Genomic DNA, 17,409 nt, shown 5'->3' on the forward strand with positions numbered 1-17,409 from the left:
GTGGCCTTTCCTACGTCACTACAGGTGGAGACATGGCTCCCTCTTCTTCTAAGACCACTGATCCTATCTAGGACCCCACCCTTAAGACCTCATTAAACTTAATTAACTCTTAAAAGCCCTATCTTCAAATACAATCACATTGAGATTTGGGGCTTCAACATATGAACTGAGGGAGGGGGGTACAATTCAGTCTATAGCAGACACCGTTACTCAAAAATATTGGTTTGGTCTTTGTCAATAGACAGCTGAGAAAGGACCTCCAAGATCCCACCACCTTCCTTTTTTTTTTTTTTTTTTTTAAGCTCCCTCCCACCCCCCCTCCCCTTCTTATTTTTTAATGAGGAAGATCAAGGTCCTATTTAGGAACCATCTTATGTTAGCTTGTTCTCATGGATATTAAATGTTCCTAGTGTTCTGCTGGTTATTTGAAAGACTACAGTTAGAAGAACTACATTCTAGGCTTTTCCTACTTACTAATTTAGCTAGATTAAGGGGTGACCTAGAGCAAATAATTTTGCCTTTCCCGACGGTTTTTCTCAGCTATAAAGTGGGATAACCCAGCTATTTTGCTGGGCTAGGGGATCCAAGGAGAAGGAAAGTGGGGGGTGGCATTTTAAAAAGGAAAGGAGCTCAACAATGGAAGAACCTTGGGGTACTTGGAGGGAAGAGCCGGGCGCACCCCAGAGACCTCCAATGGTTAACATTCCAGAGGAGAGGGGGTCCAGCGTGCTCCCAAAGCGCCTGGGTTCACAGCACAGCTCGATTTATTCTAAGCTGCTAGCTGCCAAACCCGTGGTGTTTACCAGAATCCGGGTGGTTTGCAAACCCAGATGTCAGACTTCCTGTCCCAGGGATTCTCAACTGCTCACCCCCAACTCCTATTCGGCCTCCCCCAGGAAAGAGAGAGGCTGCTGGAAGCAGGAGGAGCGTGCACAGGGTAGCCTCACCCCTCCTCTCTCCCCACCCCAAAGGCAGGAATTTCTGGGATGGGCAGATGGTCCACCTCCTCTTCCTCCTCCTTGCCCTAGCCCGAGTGGGTAGGGCGGGGAAAACCTCTGCAACTTCCCTGTCTCCGGCCCAGAGCCCTGAGCTCCCGCATACGGTCGCGGCAGGGTCGACGGAGTGGGTCGCCGGGACGCAGGGGCAGCGAGGCCCCCGGAGGGGTGGAGCACTTGGGGGGTGGGGGTTGCGGTCCCGCCCCCAGCGCCGCATCCCCGCGCTCCCGCTGTGGAGCTGGCCGCCGCGACCGTCACCCCGGGCGCCCGGCGAGTCCAGTGGTTAGGGATGCTGTTGCTGCGGTCGCTGCCGCTGCTGCTTCTGCTGGGGGCGCCACGGAGCTTCACCGAGGGCGCGGCGACGGCACTTAACCCCGACCCGGTCCTCGAGTGGCAGGGTGAGTGTCCCCAGGGCCGGTGGGACCAGATCGGCACATCGGGGGGTGGGGTGGTTAAGGCAGAGGAGGGAGGGGTGAAGCTGGGGGCAGGGAGGCGTGAGCTGCTAAGGAGCTAAGGCGGCCGGATTTACACGGTAGCCGCGTCTCGGTAGTCCCGAGAAAGCCGTGTGGATGGGCCAGTCCTGCAGCCGGACGGGCTTTGCACCCCACTCTCGCCGCCCCACAACCCCCCTCCTCTAGCCCCCGCATCCTCCTGGCGTTAGCGGGCGGCGAGGCGAGGGGCCTGGCCTGGGCTCTCGGCAAAACTTGACTCAGCTCTGTCCCGGGACAGGCCGGGCACAGAGGGGTAGCAGATGTTTCAAAATGTAGTCTCCGAGAGTTGTTTATTTGGAAGGGTCACCTCTCAGATAAATGATGGCAGAAAGATGTCTCATTTCATCTCCTCCCAAAGCAAGCTTTCTGGATGTGTGCCACCACTTGCCCAGTGGCCCTAAGCCAAGGCCTCTACCCCACTGCGTCTGGGGAAAAGAATACTAAAGTCTTTTCTATTAATACCTTGCAGACCAAATGGGGGAGTGGAGCCTCTGTAGCCCCCATGGACCTTGTAAGCTGAGCAAATAACCCTCTTGGCTTCTCAGTTCCTCTCATCAGAGAAATGGGGTCTGTGATATCCAGAGGACCACCAAGGATTAAATGAGATAGCTTGTAAGGCATTTGGTGTGCCAGTGAGCCAGAGTTCCTTCAAAGTCACCACCCCACCCCCCACCGCCCCGCCAGCACAAGTGCACAGTGGATCAATTCACCAAACATTTATTCAGCACCTAATATACATACGACTCATAAAAGATGTGTAAAGAGTCATGAGGAGAGGTTGTCCTGCAGGGAGGCCTACTCTGGAGAATAACTGCATGGGTGCTTCTGAGGCAGAGGGAAGCTAGTGTCCAAAAGTGGAAGCCCCTGTGTGAAAGGAGGCAGGCAGGGCGATAAATAAACCAGGAGAAGCCTCCAGACAGCCTCCATCCTCTCTGCCTTTGGCAATAAATTTGGAAAGGAGATAAAACAAGGTGTGGTCAATGCCTGTGTTTTTTGTTTTTTGTTTTTTTCTTTCTCAACATACTTTGCATACGTTTTTGAGATAATCTCACCTGGACTGTATTCTCTCGTACTCCCACAAGGCTTTATCTGGGACAGATTGAGTAATTCTTATTCTAAAATGGCCAAAGATCAGAGACCTCTTAACCCTCTTGGGAAGTTCAAAAGAAATGGTCCTGTGGATGTATATCTGACCCCAGGTATGACCCATCTCCACGAAGAGTTTACCATACAGTGCTTATTACTTTATGTTTAAAATGTGCCTAGTGATAGGTATCTAGAACAGGGCAGTAGCCCATAGGACAGAAGCTGGACCCAACCCACACAGAGAAAATGCACTGTTGATCCTCTGAGCCAGCGTTAGCACTAATGAGCTAATCCCTACTATATGTAGCAGACCCAAATCCTGGCCTGAGATAGTTTCTAATCAGTGCCTTCTTTTTAGTGGTCAAGGGCACTCTGAAGTTAAAACTATCTGCTACCTCCTGGACACTCCAAGTGACAGTTTGCATATCTGAAGGCCTTTGACATAGTTGGCAGAGAGATTCTTCAGATATGAAAATGCTGCTACTGGTGTTCATGGAATGTGGGTCTTGGAGACTGTGTGGCAATGAATGTACCAAACCTTGCACAGGCTCCCCTCCCTGACTTCAATCCCCCACATCAGTGACATTTAAAGTATAATCGGGATCGGTTTGAAATCAAGTGTTTCCTGTTTATACAAAGATGGAAAAACAAAATTTTAGCATTGGAAGGGACCTGAGACATTGTCTACTCCAGCTTTCCATTTTTCAGATGTGGAAGCTTTTTTTAAAAAAAATTTTTTTTTTTTTTTAACGTTTATTTATTTTTGAGACAGAGAGAGACAGAGCATGAATGGGGAGGGTCAGAGAGAGAGGGAGGCACAGAATCTGAAACGGGCTCCAGGCTCTGAGCTGTCAGCACAGAGCCCGACGCGGGGCTCGAACTCACAGACCGTGAGATCATGACCTGAGCCGAAGTCGGATGCTTAACCGACTGAGTCACCCAGGCGCCCCCAGATGTGGAAGCTTTTACACCATTTTTTAAATCATGTTTTGGAGGTGCCTCGGTTTACTGTTGTGTTCCACACGTGCACCAACCACACTGACTACTTCTAGCTATGATTGGTATCCACAAAGCAGCCAGGAGAAATATGCATGCATTTCAGTTTTATATTCACTAATAAGGGGTATGTAATAATGCAAGGCAGATTGTACATGTAGTACTTTTTCATCTGAGTTGTTTAATATGTATTACTAGTTGATCTGATATGTATTATAAGCATCTCAGCCTTGGGAGGCTATTGTATTGACTTTTCAATCATTTATCAAGAATTTTGTGTTCAAAAATCAGTAGATATAGTGTCATATAATAGTTAAGTTCATGGTCTCTATGCCAAATGGTATGGGTCCAAATCCTGTCTGTACCATTGTCACCTTGGGCAAATTACTTAACCTCTCTGTGCCTCAGTTTCCTCATATATAAAAATGGAGGTAATAATAGTACTCACTCAAGTGTTTTCCTTTGGTTTCAATATCACCACAACACCATCATCTCTGGCCAATCCAGACTACTTTGACAGGTTGATAGTCCCTTAACAATTATATACTGCCCTGCACATGGCACTGTACTTGGCATGTCTGTGTTGGCTGTAACACGGGCTTCACTGTGGTTCTAGAATCTGAGCTCTTCTAGTAAGTGCTGTGACTTGGTAACTTCATTCACTCAAGTACCCCCAATACTGGGAGGGCAGGTGGGAGAATGAAGAAGGGAGTAGGCACTCTGGGGAAAGGTGGACATAGTCTCTGTAGAGGTTGCTAAAGGAAATGAATGGGGGCAATAAAAGAATTTTAAAGCTATGTCGAGAGCTGAAAATTATGTGAAATGGCCCCAACCAACCTAATAATAGGAGAGTTTCGTTGGCAGCACTTATCTTCCCAAGGACTGGAGGGGGCCCACAGCTGTGTTAGTCCTTGAGGATGGTCAGGGTAGGCTATTCTGAATGACGGGTGACCAGGGGAAGTGGGGGTGCTGTTGAGCTTGAGGTCAAAGTTCATGACCATGGGGCCTATTTGGAAGAAGGATGGGAACTGGGATAGAGGGGTAGGGTCAACTCTTGAAATCCTGTGCCAACAGGAAGAGGGGTAAGGTGCTGAAGGCTTCACCTGCTCATTCACTATTTGTCAAGCACTGTATGCTTTATCTCCCTTCCTGGTTTGGGTTCACCTGGAAGCAATCCCTGAAGCATGTATTTATCTCAATGTAAGTAGTTTATTTGGGAGGTGATTGTAGAAGACATGATGAAGGAGTGAGGAAGTGAGACAGGGAAGGGAAGAAAACCATTATAGGCAACTGGGGCCCGATTTCACAGGAGCTCTTCTGAGTGACTGTGGAGAATGCAGTGGACCCACTGAGGGGAAGGAAACCGAGGTATTTCTTCTCCACCCTCCACCCCTTACTGATGGAAGGTCCTTCCTGGGGGACTAATCTCCTCGTCTTTGGCCTGCATGGAGCAATGTCAGGGTAGGTGGTGTGGGTAGGGAACCAATGGAATCTGCTACTCACCTCCAGACTGGGGAGATAAAAATATGAGTAGGATATGTCCCCAAGAGGCTGAGAGTCCAGAGACAGATACAGAAACACAAACAATTATAAACCAGTGCAGTAGATGTTAAAATAATAAGGAAGGAGCAAAATTCTAAAGGGATACAGTGAAAGGACTGGCTTGAGGAGCTGCAGACTCACAAGAGGGCATTTATTTTCCTAAAGGATAAGTAGGTAGTTGCCTCGTGGGAAAAAGGAGATAGAGTATTCTGGAGAAAAGTACAGAATGTGTGCAAAGGCAGTAAGCTAAAAGTTCTTTCTTGGGCTTTTTTGGATGGAGGGAAAAGGGCCCACTGAAGGTCACTCAGGCAAGTGTGAGGCTCAGGCCTCTGGCAACTGAGAACTGACCACTGAAATGAAGCAACTACTTTCTCTGTTTCTCTCTCAAGAGCTGCTTGCTGGTCCTGTTTGGTTCTCTTTCTGTGGACTGTTTTCTTCTGCTTCAACCTGCAGGACCTTTCACGTATGGCTCCCACAGCTTTTTTGGAAGAGTTGCCTAATTTTCTAGGAGAGGGATCTGTCCACATTCATCATAGCATGCTGGCCAGTCCCTGTGTTCTGCTCTTGAATTAGAGGCCTTCCCATGGCTAGTAGGATGTGATAGTGGTGTGAGATGCACACAGGGATCTGCCCTTCAAGGGCTGTGGATGGAGCAGATCCCCAGAATAGGGGTGTGGCAAGACAAGAAGCTGTGACATATCTGTATTTGGATGCATGCAAGAGATGAGGAAATGAAGAGTTTGGTTAGAGGCACTCTGCTGAAAGAAAATAAATTCTGGTTGGGTGAGTTGGTTGAGCAAATTCTCTGCTGAGAAGAGCCTCATGAGTCTGGACAAAGAGAATCAGGTCGCACTTTTACGTTTAGGAATGACATGGTCAGTTTGGGACTTGAAGAGGGCAATTCTGGAGGGTAGCAGGGAGACCATCTGAGAGGTTAAAGTGATTGCCCATGAAGGAAGACATTGATGACCTGAGCTAAGTCAGTGGCAGCAAGAATGCTGAGGATGAAAAAGTTTGGATTCAAGAAATACAGGCTAAAAAGGAAGAAAAATAAAATTCATAAGCTTAGCAAAAGACACGAGAGAAATGGAAGAATAGGAGGGGCAGTGGTTATACAATGGGAATAACAAGTTTTGGAGATGGATCCATTCTTGGTATGACCAGGTCCATGGTGTGGTTGTAGGAGCAGTCGCTAAAGTGGAGAACAGGTGAGAGAAGGTTCTTGGAGCAGAGGAAGTTGAGGAACCCAGCATCCATGGCAGTACAGACATATGTGTCTGAAACAAAAGTTTAATTAAAAAAAAATACCATTACCTAATACAACGTGCTGCTACTCATCTACTCAGTTCCATTCCATTTCATTTTGTAATGTGGGTTATGACACACTACGTTGATATCATGACCCATTAATGAGCCATGATCTGTGGAGAAAACACTGGGTCAGAGTGTTGGAGCATCTGTATGGAAATTAAAAGCATTGAGGGGCGCCTGGGTGGCTCGGTCGGTTAAGCGTCCGACTTCGGCTCAGGTCATGATCTCACAGTCCGTGGGTTCAAGCCCCGCGTCGGGCTCTGTGCTGACTGCTCAGAGCCTGGAGCCTGTTTCAGATTCTGTGTCTCCCTCTCTCTGTGACCCTCCCCTGTTCATGCTCTGTCTCTCTCTGTCTCAAAAATAAATAAACGTTAAAAAAAATTAAAAAAAAAAATAAATAAAAGCATTGAGGTGGAGAGGACAATGGGGAGCCCACTGGCATCAATGTCATAGCAAATGCAAGGAAGAGATTCAGGGGGTGCACCCTGGTGTTGAGGAAGGGAAGATGGAGTGCCATGTGAGAGAGGCTTCTGAAAGAGGATGATGAGAAGAGCCACCACCTAGAGACAGCAGTGGGGAGACACTGTGACCCTGAGATTTCCCCCATAGCTTTAATTTCTGATACAAAGGTAACAATGGCCCCCTTGACAACTCCTAATAGTATCTTACATTTGGAGAGTGACTACTGTGTGCTATTTTACATACCTTAGCACACTGAACCTTCACCATAGTGAGGTAGGTACTAATACCCTTACTATTACCCTTACTATTACCCAACTATTCTAGGCAAATGTTCTAGGCAATTCCTACACCCCTGGGCAATGAGCCATTCTTCTAATCTGGAGATTTGGAATTTACATAAAAGCCTGATCAGATACTGGTTTAGCTGTCCTTCCCAGCCATCAGTCACTCCAACCCTCTGACTCCGTTTACCCATCTTCACTGTCTTCTCTCAGAATCTTTTCCACTTCATAGTTTTCTCATTCTAGCTTCTCTGACTGGCTGTTTTCCTTACTAGTCTTTGAGAGTCAACATAGACTTCCAGTTTTCCTGGTGCTTTACTTTTTCTCAGTAAGCTTCTAACAACCTGTTGCCATTCTTGGTTTCACAGTAACTGATATCACACAATGCAAGTTCCAAGCCAATGACCAGAACAGTTGAGTTGTGGAGAGCTCAGATATCTCATTTCCCCTTCTTTTATCTAACAATTTGCTTATTTATATCCAGTTTTCTGAAGAAATGATTCCTTTGTTTTGCCTCTTTTAAACTCATCCCTGTGCAATGAATCTTCATATGATCTATCAAAGTAATATAGTTGAGACATTTATAGATGCTTGCCTCCATTTTCTTTTAGTAATTATCCTTGAGGCACCTGGGTGGCTCAGTCAGTTTAAGTGTCCGACTTGACTCTTGATTTTTGCTCAGGTCATGATCTCACAGTTTATGAGTTTGAGCCCTGAGTCAGGCTCTATGCTGACAGAGTGGAGCCTGCTTGGGAGTCTGTCTCTCCCTCTCTTTCTGCCCCTCCCTTGTGTATGCTCTCTCTCTCTCTCTTTCAGAAATAAATAAATAAACATTAAAAAAAAAGAAGAAGAAATTATCTTTGAAAGCCTTTTAGGAGATGTTCCAATTCAAAGCTAGGAACATAAATTATATTTCTTTAATTATTCAGAGTGAAAGGACATACAGTTCATAAAAGAAACAAAAGAATGAATGCCTTATAAATACTGTATTAAGTCATTTAGGGAAAAATATTTTATAAAGCTGTTCAAGAAAAATGGAGGAATATTATTAAAATTTCTGTAAATTCAGTCTGTGATACAGAGCTAAACAAAACAAACAAGAAGTTTCTGCTTTCATGTGTGGCTACGTGATTTTTAAATTTATGATACTTTCCAGGCTACCACAGTTCCAAAGAAATATGTTAGCATGCAAAGCGAAATAAGTGAGTCAGAAAAAGACAAATACTGTATGATTTCATTCATATGTAGAATTTAAGGAACAAAATAAATAAGCACAGGGAGAAAGAGAGAGAGAGGCAAGAAACAGATTCTTAATTATAGAGTACAAACTGATGGTTACTAGAGAGGAGGTGGGGGGGGGGTATGGGTGAAGTAGGTGATGAGGATTCAGCAGGGCCCATGTCGTGATGAGCACTGGGTGTTGAATATAAGTATCGAATCACTAAATTGTACACCATAAACTAATATTACACAGTATGTTAACTAACTAGAATTTAAATGAAAACTTAATTAGGAAAAAAAAAAGTAAATGATTCACCTAAAAACATATTCAGCCTCCCAGGTAATAAACTAAACACACACACACACACACACACACACACACACACACACACACACAAAACCAAAACAAGAAATATGCTAGTAAAAATGTTTTACTATTTCTGGCTTTTGGCATTCTGTTCTTGAGAACTTCCTTTTAATTATGAAAACATAAAGAGGAAATTCAAAGTGGTTATCTAACTGACAACATTGTCTTATTTGGCACTATCTGTGCTCAACGTCAAGATTTGCTTTGCTTTTCTTAGCATTTAGAAAGTGATCATAGTGACTGCGGTAATCCGTATCAGGATCCTATGAAGCCAGTGCTATTATTACACCCATTGTACAGATGGCACTTTAGCTTCAAGCAGTTCTACCCTAAAAGAAATGCTCTGTAGTTTGCCAAAGTCTTTCCCCCATGGTGTCAGCGTTGTTCAAGTAAGAACAGGGTGGGCTTCATAGGCAAGTAGCCAGTGAAGACACAGAGCCCCATGTTCAGCAGGGCAACATGGCGTTCAATGTTCTGTGGCTTTGGGTCTTGGAATTCTTAATAATTTTAACCTTTGAATTTGTGCTTTGGGCCTGAAGTCTCATGGGACAGTAGAGCATGAGCCAGAAGCTAGAAGCCTCAGCTTAGGCTCAGTTCCACCTGTGTCACCTCCCTAAATCCCCTGGATGGGTTCTAAGCTGCCTGCACACTCCTACCCTCCACCCACTGTGCCAACCAGATTGTGTTTGGGTGACAGGAGGCCCAGGGATTGGTAGTGAACAGCCAGTATCATCTCAGGGAAGGGCAAGGCAGCAGCTGTCCCCACTGGGCTGACAGCGCCCAGCGAGGACTGAGTGGGGAGCCTGTCATCTATTCCCAGTCCAAGGACTGAGTGTGATTCCAGCACTTTCTGGCACAGATGTTGCAATCCCTCCTGAACTCATGGGAAGTGGAGATTGACTTGACTTCCTTGCCCCAGGCAAGGCCCCACATTGTTATTTTACTCTTGGCCCTGCAAAGTAGGTAGTCAGCCTGAATCAGAAGCATGGGGACTACTATGGTTTTAATTGTATATTTTGAAAATTTGTATGTTGAAGTCCTAACCCCCATTACCTCAGAATGAGACATTATTTGCAGACAGGGCCTTTACAGAGGTAATTAAGTTAAAATGAGGTGATTAGAGTAGACCCTAATTTAATATGACTGGTAACCTCATAAGAAGGGGAAATTGGGACACAGAAATATGCCCAGAGAGTAGATGATATGAAGAGGCACAGGGAGAAGACACCCATCTATAAGACGGAGAGAGCTTGGACCAGATCCTTCTCTCACAGACTCAGAGGGAGCCATTCCTGCTGACACTTTGATTTTTTACTTATAGCCTCCAAATCTATGAGCCAATAAATTTCTATTAAGTCACTCAGTTTGTGGTACTTTGTTATCACAGCCCTAGTAAACGAGTACAGGGACTAACAGTATATCTACCATTAAAAGTTCCTTTTGTTTTTGTGTTAATTTCTGTCTCCCAGTTAAGTAAATGTATTTTTTTCCCCTAAATGGGTGTATTCTTAAAGCACCTAAGATGGAAATGCTTCTGATTCAGTAATGCCACATCATTTCCAGGGTTGTTTTGATTGTTGGTGGAGTTGTTTTCTGTTTCTGTTTGTTCTGATGACCTAGTCTTTGAATCATATGCCCAGGGCTTCAACATGCAGGCCTTTTTTTTTTTTTTTTTTAACATGTATTTATTATTGAGAGACCAAGAGAAACAGGGCATGAGCATGGGGAGGGTCAGAGAGAGGGGGAGACACAGAATCTGAAGCAGGTTCCAGGCTCTGAGCTGTCAGCACAGAGCCCGACGTGGGGCTCAAACTCACAAACCGGGAGATCATGACCTGAGCCAAAGTCGGATGCTTAACCGACTGAGCCACCCAGGTGCCCCAAAATGCAGGATTTTTTGAGGAAAGTTTAACTATGTTCTTACTGTGTCTTGCCTTAACTTGTTCTTTGTAGTGAGGCTCCCCAGTTACTGAGGTGGTATATTTTCAACACAGTATATAAGATGATAACAGAGCTGCTGTGAATAAGGATTTTTATACCAGCAACGTCTGTTAGGTACTTTTGAGTTAAAGACAAAACGATGGAGGAATAGACTAAAAGCTAAAAAGAAAAAAAAATGTTTTCAATTCAGTTGAAAAACTTATTGGTAACATACAGAGAGATACAGCGAAGAACTTCAGAAGAGATGAGATTTTTCTGTAAGGGTCAGCTACAGTTAGAGGAAGGGGCAGGAGGGAACCAGGGGAAGCAGGGAGTGGCAAAGACAATCTAAAAGGGTAAATCCACTTCACACAGGGGTTGGTAACAGGCAATTTGAATCCCTACAAAACTGGAGCCAAGCCAGCGGAGCTGATTAGCAGAGTTTCATGTTTCCCACATGTGAGAAAGTGTATTATGTGCCCCATGGAACGGGAAGTGGTGATTTGGGAAGATTAGAGAGAAAGGGGGAGAGGACAAGTAAAAAGATTTAGGAAGTGGGATCCCATGGGCCTGTGGAGGTGGTGATTATCCAGGTTCAGAAGCTGCAGGAGAAATAAAGAACGCTGAAAATCAAGGACAGTGCTAGGGCAGAGAAAGAGACAGAAGTTCTGAGACAGGATAAGGCGATATTTTAAAGTACATTTTACCTTTTAGTTGATTAATAGAAGGCAATTGAGAGGTAGCTACAGGCTTTGTTAGGTGCTGTCAGATTAAGAGACAAACACCAAATCTCAGATGATTTGGGATAAAATGCAATGTGCATGCAGAGAGAGCCAGGAAGGGCAGACACACCTTTAACTTTGTTCTCTGGGACTCTTTTTTCAAGTACAATGCACATGCTGCAAGCATCAGAAATTCCTTGCTTATTGGTTTGCAAAGTCATTAAGAATCCAGATTTTCTGCACCATTCAGCCATGAACAGGACTGGATTCAGCTGCTTACCACATCCTTTCGTGCTACAGAGTAATCTAAGTAAGGAACATAATCAGATCTGAATCCATTGTTCACTGGACAGGACAAACCCATATTTGTGTAGCTGGAAAAGGTCAATACATCTCAAGAGAGAAGATGCTTACCTTCAGATTGGTTACAGGGGAGGAATGCCCTCCCCACTACCTTCTGGACCCCTTCCATGTCCAAACTGAAATAGAATAGGCCCCCTCTTATTCACGGGGGATACATTCCGAGACCCCCAATGGATGCCTGAAACTGCAGATAGTACCAAACCCTATATATATTATGGTTTTCCCTATACATATTTATGATAAAATTTAACTTATAAATTAGGCACAGTAAGAGATTAACCACAATAATAATAAAATAAAACAATTATAATAAACTATAATAAAAGTTATGTGAATGTGGTTTCTCTCTCAAAATACCTCATTGTGCTGTACTTACCCTTCTTCTTGTGGTGATGTGAGATGACAAAATAACCTGTGTGATGAGATGAAATGAGGTGAATGTCGTGGGTATTACAACACAGTGTTAGGCTACCTGTGACCTTCTGTTGATACCTCAGAAGGAGGATCGTCTGTTGCCTGGGCACGGTTGAGCTTGGGTAAATTGAAACTGCGGAAAGCAAAATGGAAGATAAGGGAGGAGGGGGGCTGCTGTACTGTCAGAAAAGAAAGGGACTAAACAGATTCAAGAGATGATACAGGGCAGGGAGTGCATGAGCCTGGCACCAGCTGTGTGGGTGGATACAGCAGAAGAGCTTTAAACCCAGGGAAATGGGGTGGGAGATTGAAACTGGATTGCATTTGGCAAGCTGTGGCTTCCCAATAGCTAGTTGTCAGCATTGCACTTGATGTGAACCATGTATGTGAACTTTTCCTTCCAGTTCCCTTGACATGGAGGAGCATTGAAACCAACTTTCTATGTGTAGTTGGATTAGGTGACCGCTATCATGGTGGGCTTTATTGAATACCAGAAAGCCCTTTGCTTGCCTAAAATCCACCAGAAAAAGAGCTTCATTTTAGGAATTGTTGTTTTATTGTTTGTTTCAAGTGTTTTTGTGTGAAAAGTACAGAAACCTCACGAAGTCTTAACACTTCAAACCTTATCTTATTCACGTACTACTTCAAACCTTCAGCCATTTCTAAGAGCTGTCTAAAGCCAAAGGGCCACCACAAGGCAGGTGGAGGTCACGGGAAGGGGTGCTGAAAATGAAGTGGGGGGGCCTCAAGAGAAATGTCCTACAGGTACCCTCAATCAGCACCGTTCAAACAGACAGATCAGATTATAATAGTAGCCCCAGGCTGTAGACTCCAACCTCATAGTGTCATAGAAATTGGCAGGCCTCTGCCAGCCACCTGAACACCTGAGCTAGAAAACAAGTCATTGCAACTACCTTTTCCAGAATCCTCCCATTCCATCGATCGCCAAATCTTGTCATTTCTTCCCTCCTTGAATTAGTTTTATAGTGACTGGAGTCTCACTACTCCCTCCTTTCCTTTCTCACCACAACCAGCTGAATTGACGCCTCGGTCCCCTTGCTGGATCATAGCAAAAGTCCCCAGATTGTGCACTGGTTCCATTCATGGACTGTCTCGTCCCACCTACAGGAGAACTCCTCCAGGCCAGGAATTTGGACATTTGCCTCACACCTATATTCTTAGCACCTGAAACAAGGCTGGGTACACAGTAAATGCTCAATAAGTGTTTTTGCTGAATGATTCACCATGCTAATTCATCTACACCACAGCCTCAGTCATGCTTTCTATTATTCCCAATGCTCCCTCTCATCTGAAGAATAAAAGACAAATTTTTGAATAAAATTCAAGTTCTTCATAAAATGACCCCAAACCACCTCTTTCCAACTTTATATTCTATAACCACCAAATTCTTTTATATAGGTAGGCTCTCATCACCCTAGAGCTGATTATTTTTGTCACTTCTGAACTTTGGTGACATTCGCTCTGTGCCCCTTTGTCCCACTTAACCAGCTGTGCATCTATAGACCTCCTCCACTATTTAGAACTTTTTGTCTCTGCAGTGAGAACAGGTTACCATGTCTGGCCAGTTCACCAAGGTACCTCCGTGTGTGACAAATGTTACGTCCCTAATAAATGACTGGTGAATGAAAATGCGTGTGTCTGTGTGTGTGTGTGTGTGTGTGTGTGTGTGTGTGTGTGTGAGAGAGAGAGAGAGAGAGACAGAGAGACAGAGAGAGAAATTGAGAGAGAGAGAGAGAGAGAGAGAGGGAGAGGGAGAGGGAGAGAGAGAGAGAGAGAGAGAGAGAGAGAGAGAGAGAGAGAGATTGAAAGAGATTTCTCTGATAGGCCAAACCTATCCCTTCTAGCTCTGGCTTCCATGTCATTGTGCTTATCTATACCTCTGATATCAAAATATATCTTGACATTGTTATAGTTCTTTCCGTATATTTCAAGATGTACTCCCGGGGATTACAGCAACTCCTTGAGGGCAAACACTATGACATTTATACCCTTTTTTCTGCAGGCTTCCTAACACATACCATACTAGGGACTGAAAAAAATGTTTGTTTGAAACTTTAAGTTTTCTACCTCAAATTGTTTGGCAACAATCTGCAGCAGTTTATTTTCTCCTTTATAGGTTATAAATTAATGTATGTAAATAAAGATAGGCCTAGACCTATATGGTCCTCACTATGCATATGGATATTAAACTAAGACAAAATACATTTGGAAAAAAATGTAAAAGAATGATTTGATTACATAACCCTTTCAGTCCCAGCCAGCCTTAAAGTTCATGATTCTGGGTTTATGGATAGTCAGTCTCCTCCAGGGGGTGCTGAGTGGCTCAGTCGGTTGAGTGTCCGAATTCAGCTCAGGTCATGATCTCACATTTGTGGGTTTGAGCCCCATATTGGGCTCTGTGCTGACAGCTCAGAGCCTGGAGCCTGCTTCAGATTCTGTGTGTGTGTGTGTCTCTCTCTGCCCCTCCCTTGCTCATGTTATGTCTCTCTCAAAAGTTAAAATAAAATAAAATAAAATAAAATAAAATAAAATAAAATAAAATAAAATAAGAAAATTTAGTCTCCTCCAAATGGCCTCATTCCTTCCGGTGTTGTTCTCAGTCTCCTCCCTGGAAAAGGGGCAAGTGTGTGCAAACACACACACTCTCCCCACTCAGAATGATCTGATGACACTGAGGAGTCATGCCCACCTTACACATGACAATAGTTGAGGATCCAGTCAAGTATTCTGAATTCTGGGCTATTTTCTTGTTCTTATTTTTCACCACTTGCTTTAAAGGGCTATTTTTTTTTTAATTTGAGAGAGAGAGAGAGAGAGAGCAAGCACGAATGGGAGAGAGGGGCAGAGGGAGAGACAGAGGGAATCTTTAGCAGGCTCCACACTCAGCGGGGAGCCCAACACAGAGCTCTATCCCACGACCCTGGGATCAAGACCTGAACTGAAATCAAGAGTCAGATGCTCAATTGATTGAGCCATCTAGGTGCCCCAGGGCTATCTTAAATGTGGTTACAATGTTTTCTTTGGCACTGATGGAACCTCCTTCTTTTCATTAACTAGGAGTATTCTCATGATTTCAGAAGAAATAGGTATACTTTTAAGGGACAGATACTTAGGCAAATAATTTCTCCCTCTATCTCTAGTGCCCTACACAGTGCCTACCACCCAATGAATGCTTGTGGAATGAAGTAATTTTCTATATGCAGTCAAAAAAGGATTACCTTAAACTTAAATTCCACACTTGATCAAGGAAGCATTCTCCTCCCATTCCTTTGAAAAGTACATGTTATCCTGTGGGGCAAAGGGTGGGTCTAAAATGATCTCCTCTTCAGAGGAACCCAGAAGTAGAAAGTAGAACTGTCTTCCATGGATTTTATTCCATGGAATAAAAAAGAATGAATATTAGCTTGTAAGTTACTTCTAGTAAATCAATCCTTTTTCTCCTCTTAAACTTATAATTATGAAGGGAAGTATAATAACATTTTACTGCAAAGAGATTTAGTAATTCTGGCAGTACTTCATTAATCACTTAATCAGTGTTCAAGCAGAACTGATGTCCTTGACATATATAATCAATCTTGATTCCTCCCACATTTGATTTTCATACTTTTTAAAACCTGACTGTAGACGCTAAGGATTGGTGGCTTTTTTCACATTATGTGTTTGTTACAGACAGCCTATATATGCATATAATAATGATCAGAATATTGATACCCATATTGGGTCTCCTCAGAGTTTATTTGAAGGCAATTGTTTTCTCTTCAGTGAATTTATGGAGATTAATGGTGCCAAGACCAGATTCTATTATAGTTTAATGGGAAAATGGGATTGGGTCATTTTTTAGCTTAGTGTGGCATAGTATTCTTTTGGGGATGGCATATTTATTGTTATTGGTAAGCCAGAGCTACTTGTTTATGATACATTCTGAGGAACTTTTCCAAAGCTACATTCTAAAGGCAGCTGGGCATGAAAACATAATAACACCCCAAAAGTGAACAGCATGGGATTAGGTGTGTCTAATATCTTCTGCTTCAGGAAGGTATTTTTATGATCACTAGTGTAACTACAGAAGTTCCGATTACACCACTCCTTTTCTCTTAACACTTAATAATTTGAACATTTAAAAATATTTATTCATCCAAAATGTTAATAATATATAATGTCCATGTTGACTTAAAGATCATCCATTTGCCTATCCATACACTGCTTGTCAACATTATGTGTTTTTCTCTTTCTTATAAGAGAACTGCAGTATAGACTTTACAGGTAGATACTAGTTTGGAAGATGAACAGATGGAGACTCTTAATTCATGATTGCACATATATTTGAACAAACAAGAAAAATATTTTGTTATCTTGATTTTGAAGAGTATTTTCCCTCCATAAAAGGTGATCTCAGGATCATTTAACACTAAAAAGTCTACACACACTGTGCTACAGAAGCTAGAGTAAAATGCATTTTTCTGCTAATGACAGAAGTCTTTGGGGGATGCTCATATTAGCACTCTTCAGGTGTTCAACCAGATCTGCAGTTGCATTTGCAGACCAAGAATCAGGAAGCCAGAGGGATAATAGTAACAATAATAATACTAACAACTTGCTGAAGTCTTCCCATGCCAAAGTGGTGTGTGATGTGCTTTGCATGGGTTATTTAATGGAATGCCCTTAACATCCCTATGAGATCAGTATCACACATGCTCCCAGTTCAAAAAGGAAAGGTGAGGCTTACTGAGATTAAAAAACTTGCCCAAAGTTCCAGACTGATCTGCCTGATTTGAGAGCCCTCAAACACTCGCCAGGTAGGCTGTCTACCCATCTTAGGTATATAAACTGAGGCCCAGAGAGCTGAGGTCTAGCCAGTAAGTAGGTGGATATATTTGAACAAGTAAATGAGATAGAAGCTAAACTCCAGAACAGTTATAGTAAAATGATTATCCTTTAGTAAAAAATTAATGAAACTCTGAGCTAGCTAGAAAGTAATTAGGAGATTACAACAGAAATTAAGGTTAACGTTCTACCCAGGCGTGAAAAGGTGAAAACAAGAGTTCAAGAGAAGGTTAATTATCAGAGTCTACATCACATTGGCAAGGGGCAGATTTGATCTTGAATGACTATTACTAATAACCATACAGACATGGTCTTTATTAGGAAAACAAATTTCCTGATCTAAATGAAATCTCCCTAAAACCATTCATTCTCTTCCCCCGCCCAAACACACAC

General features: G+C 43.4%; 1 protein-coding gene across 1 annotated transcript in view; it reads left to right on the forward strand.

Annotated features, from left to right (window-relative positions):
• The first annotated feature begins 854 nt into the window (after window positions 1-854).
• Window positions 855-17,409, forward strand: part of PLA2R1 (phospholipase A2 receptor 1) — a 121,329-nt gene continuing 104,774 nt past the window's right edge. Inside the window, exon 1 of the mRNA XM_078451212.2 lies at window positions 855-1,393. Coding sequence (XP_078307338.2) covers window positions 1,285-1,393 — 109 coding nt within the window. The 5' untranslated portion in view covers window positions 855-1,284. The remainder of the gene's footprint in view (window positions 1,394-17,409) is intronic.

Source organism: Panthera onca, chromosome C1 (assembly GCF_046562875.1).
Source record: "Panthera onca isolate mPanOnc1 chromosome C1, mPanOnc1 haplotype 2, whole genome shotgun sequence".
In the NCBI taxonomy this organism is placed as follows: Eukaryota; Metazoa; Chordata; class Mammalia; order Carnivora; family Felidae; genus Panthera; species Panthera onca.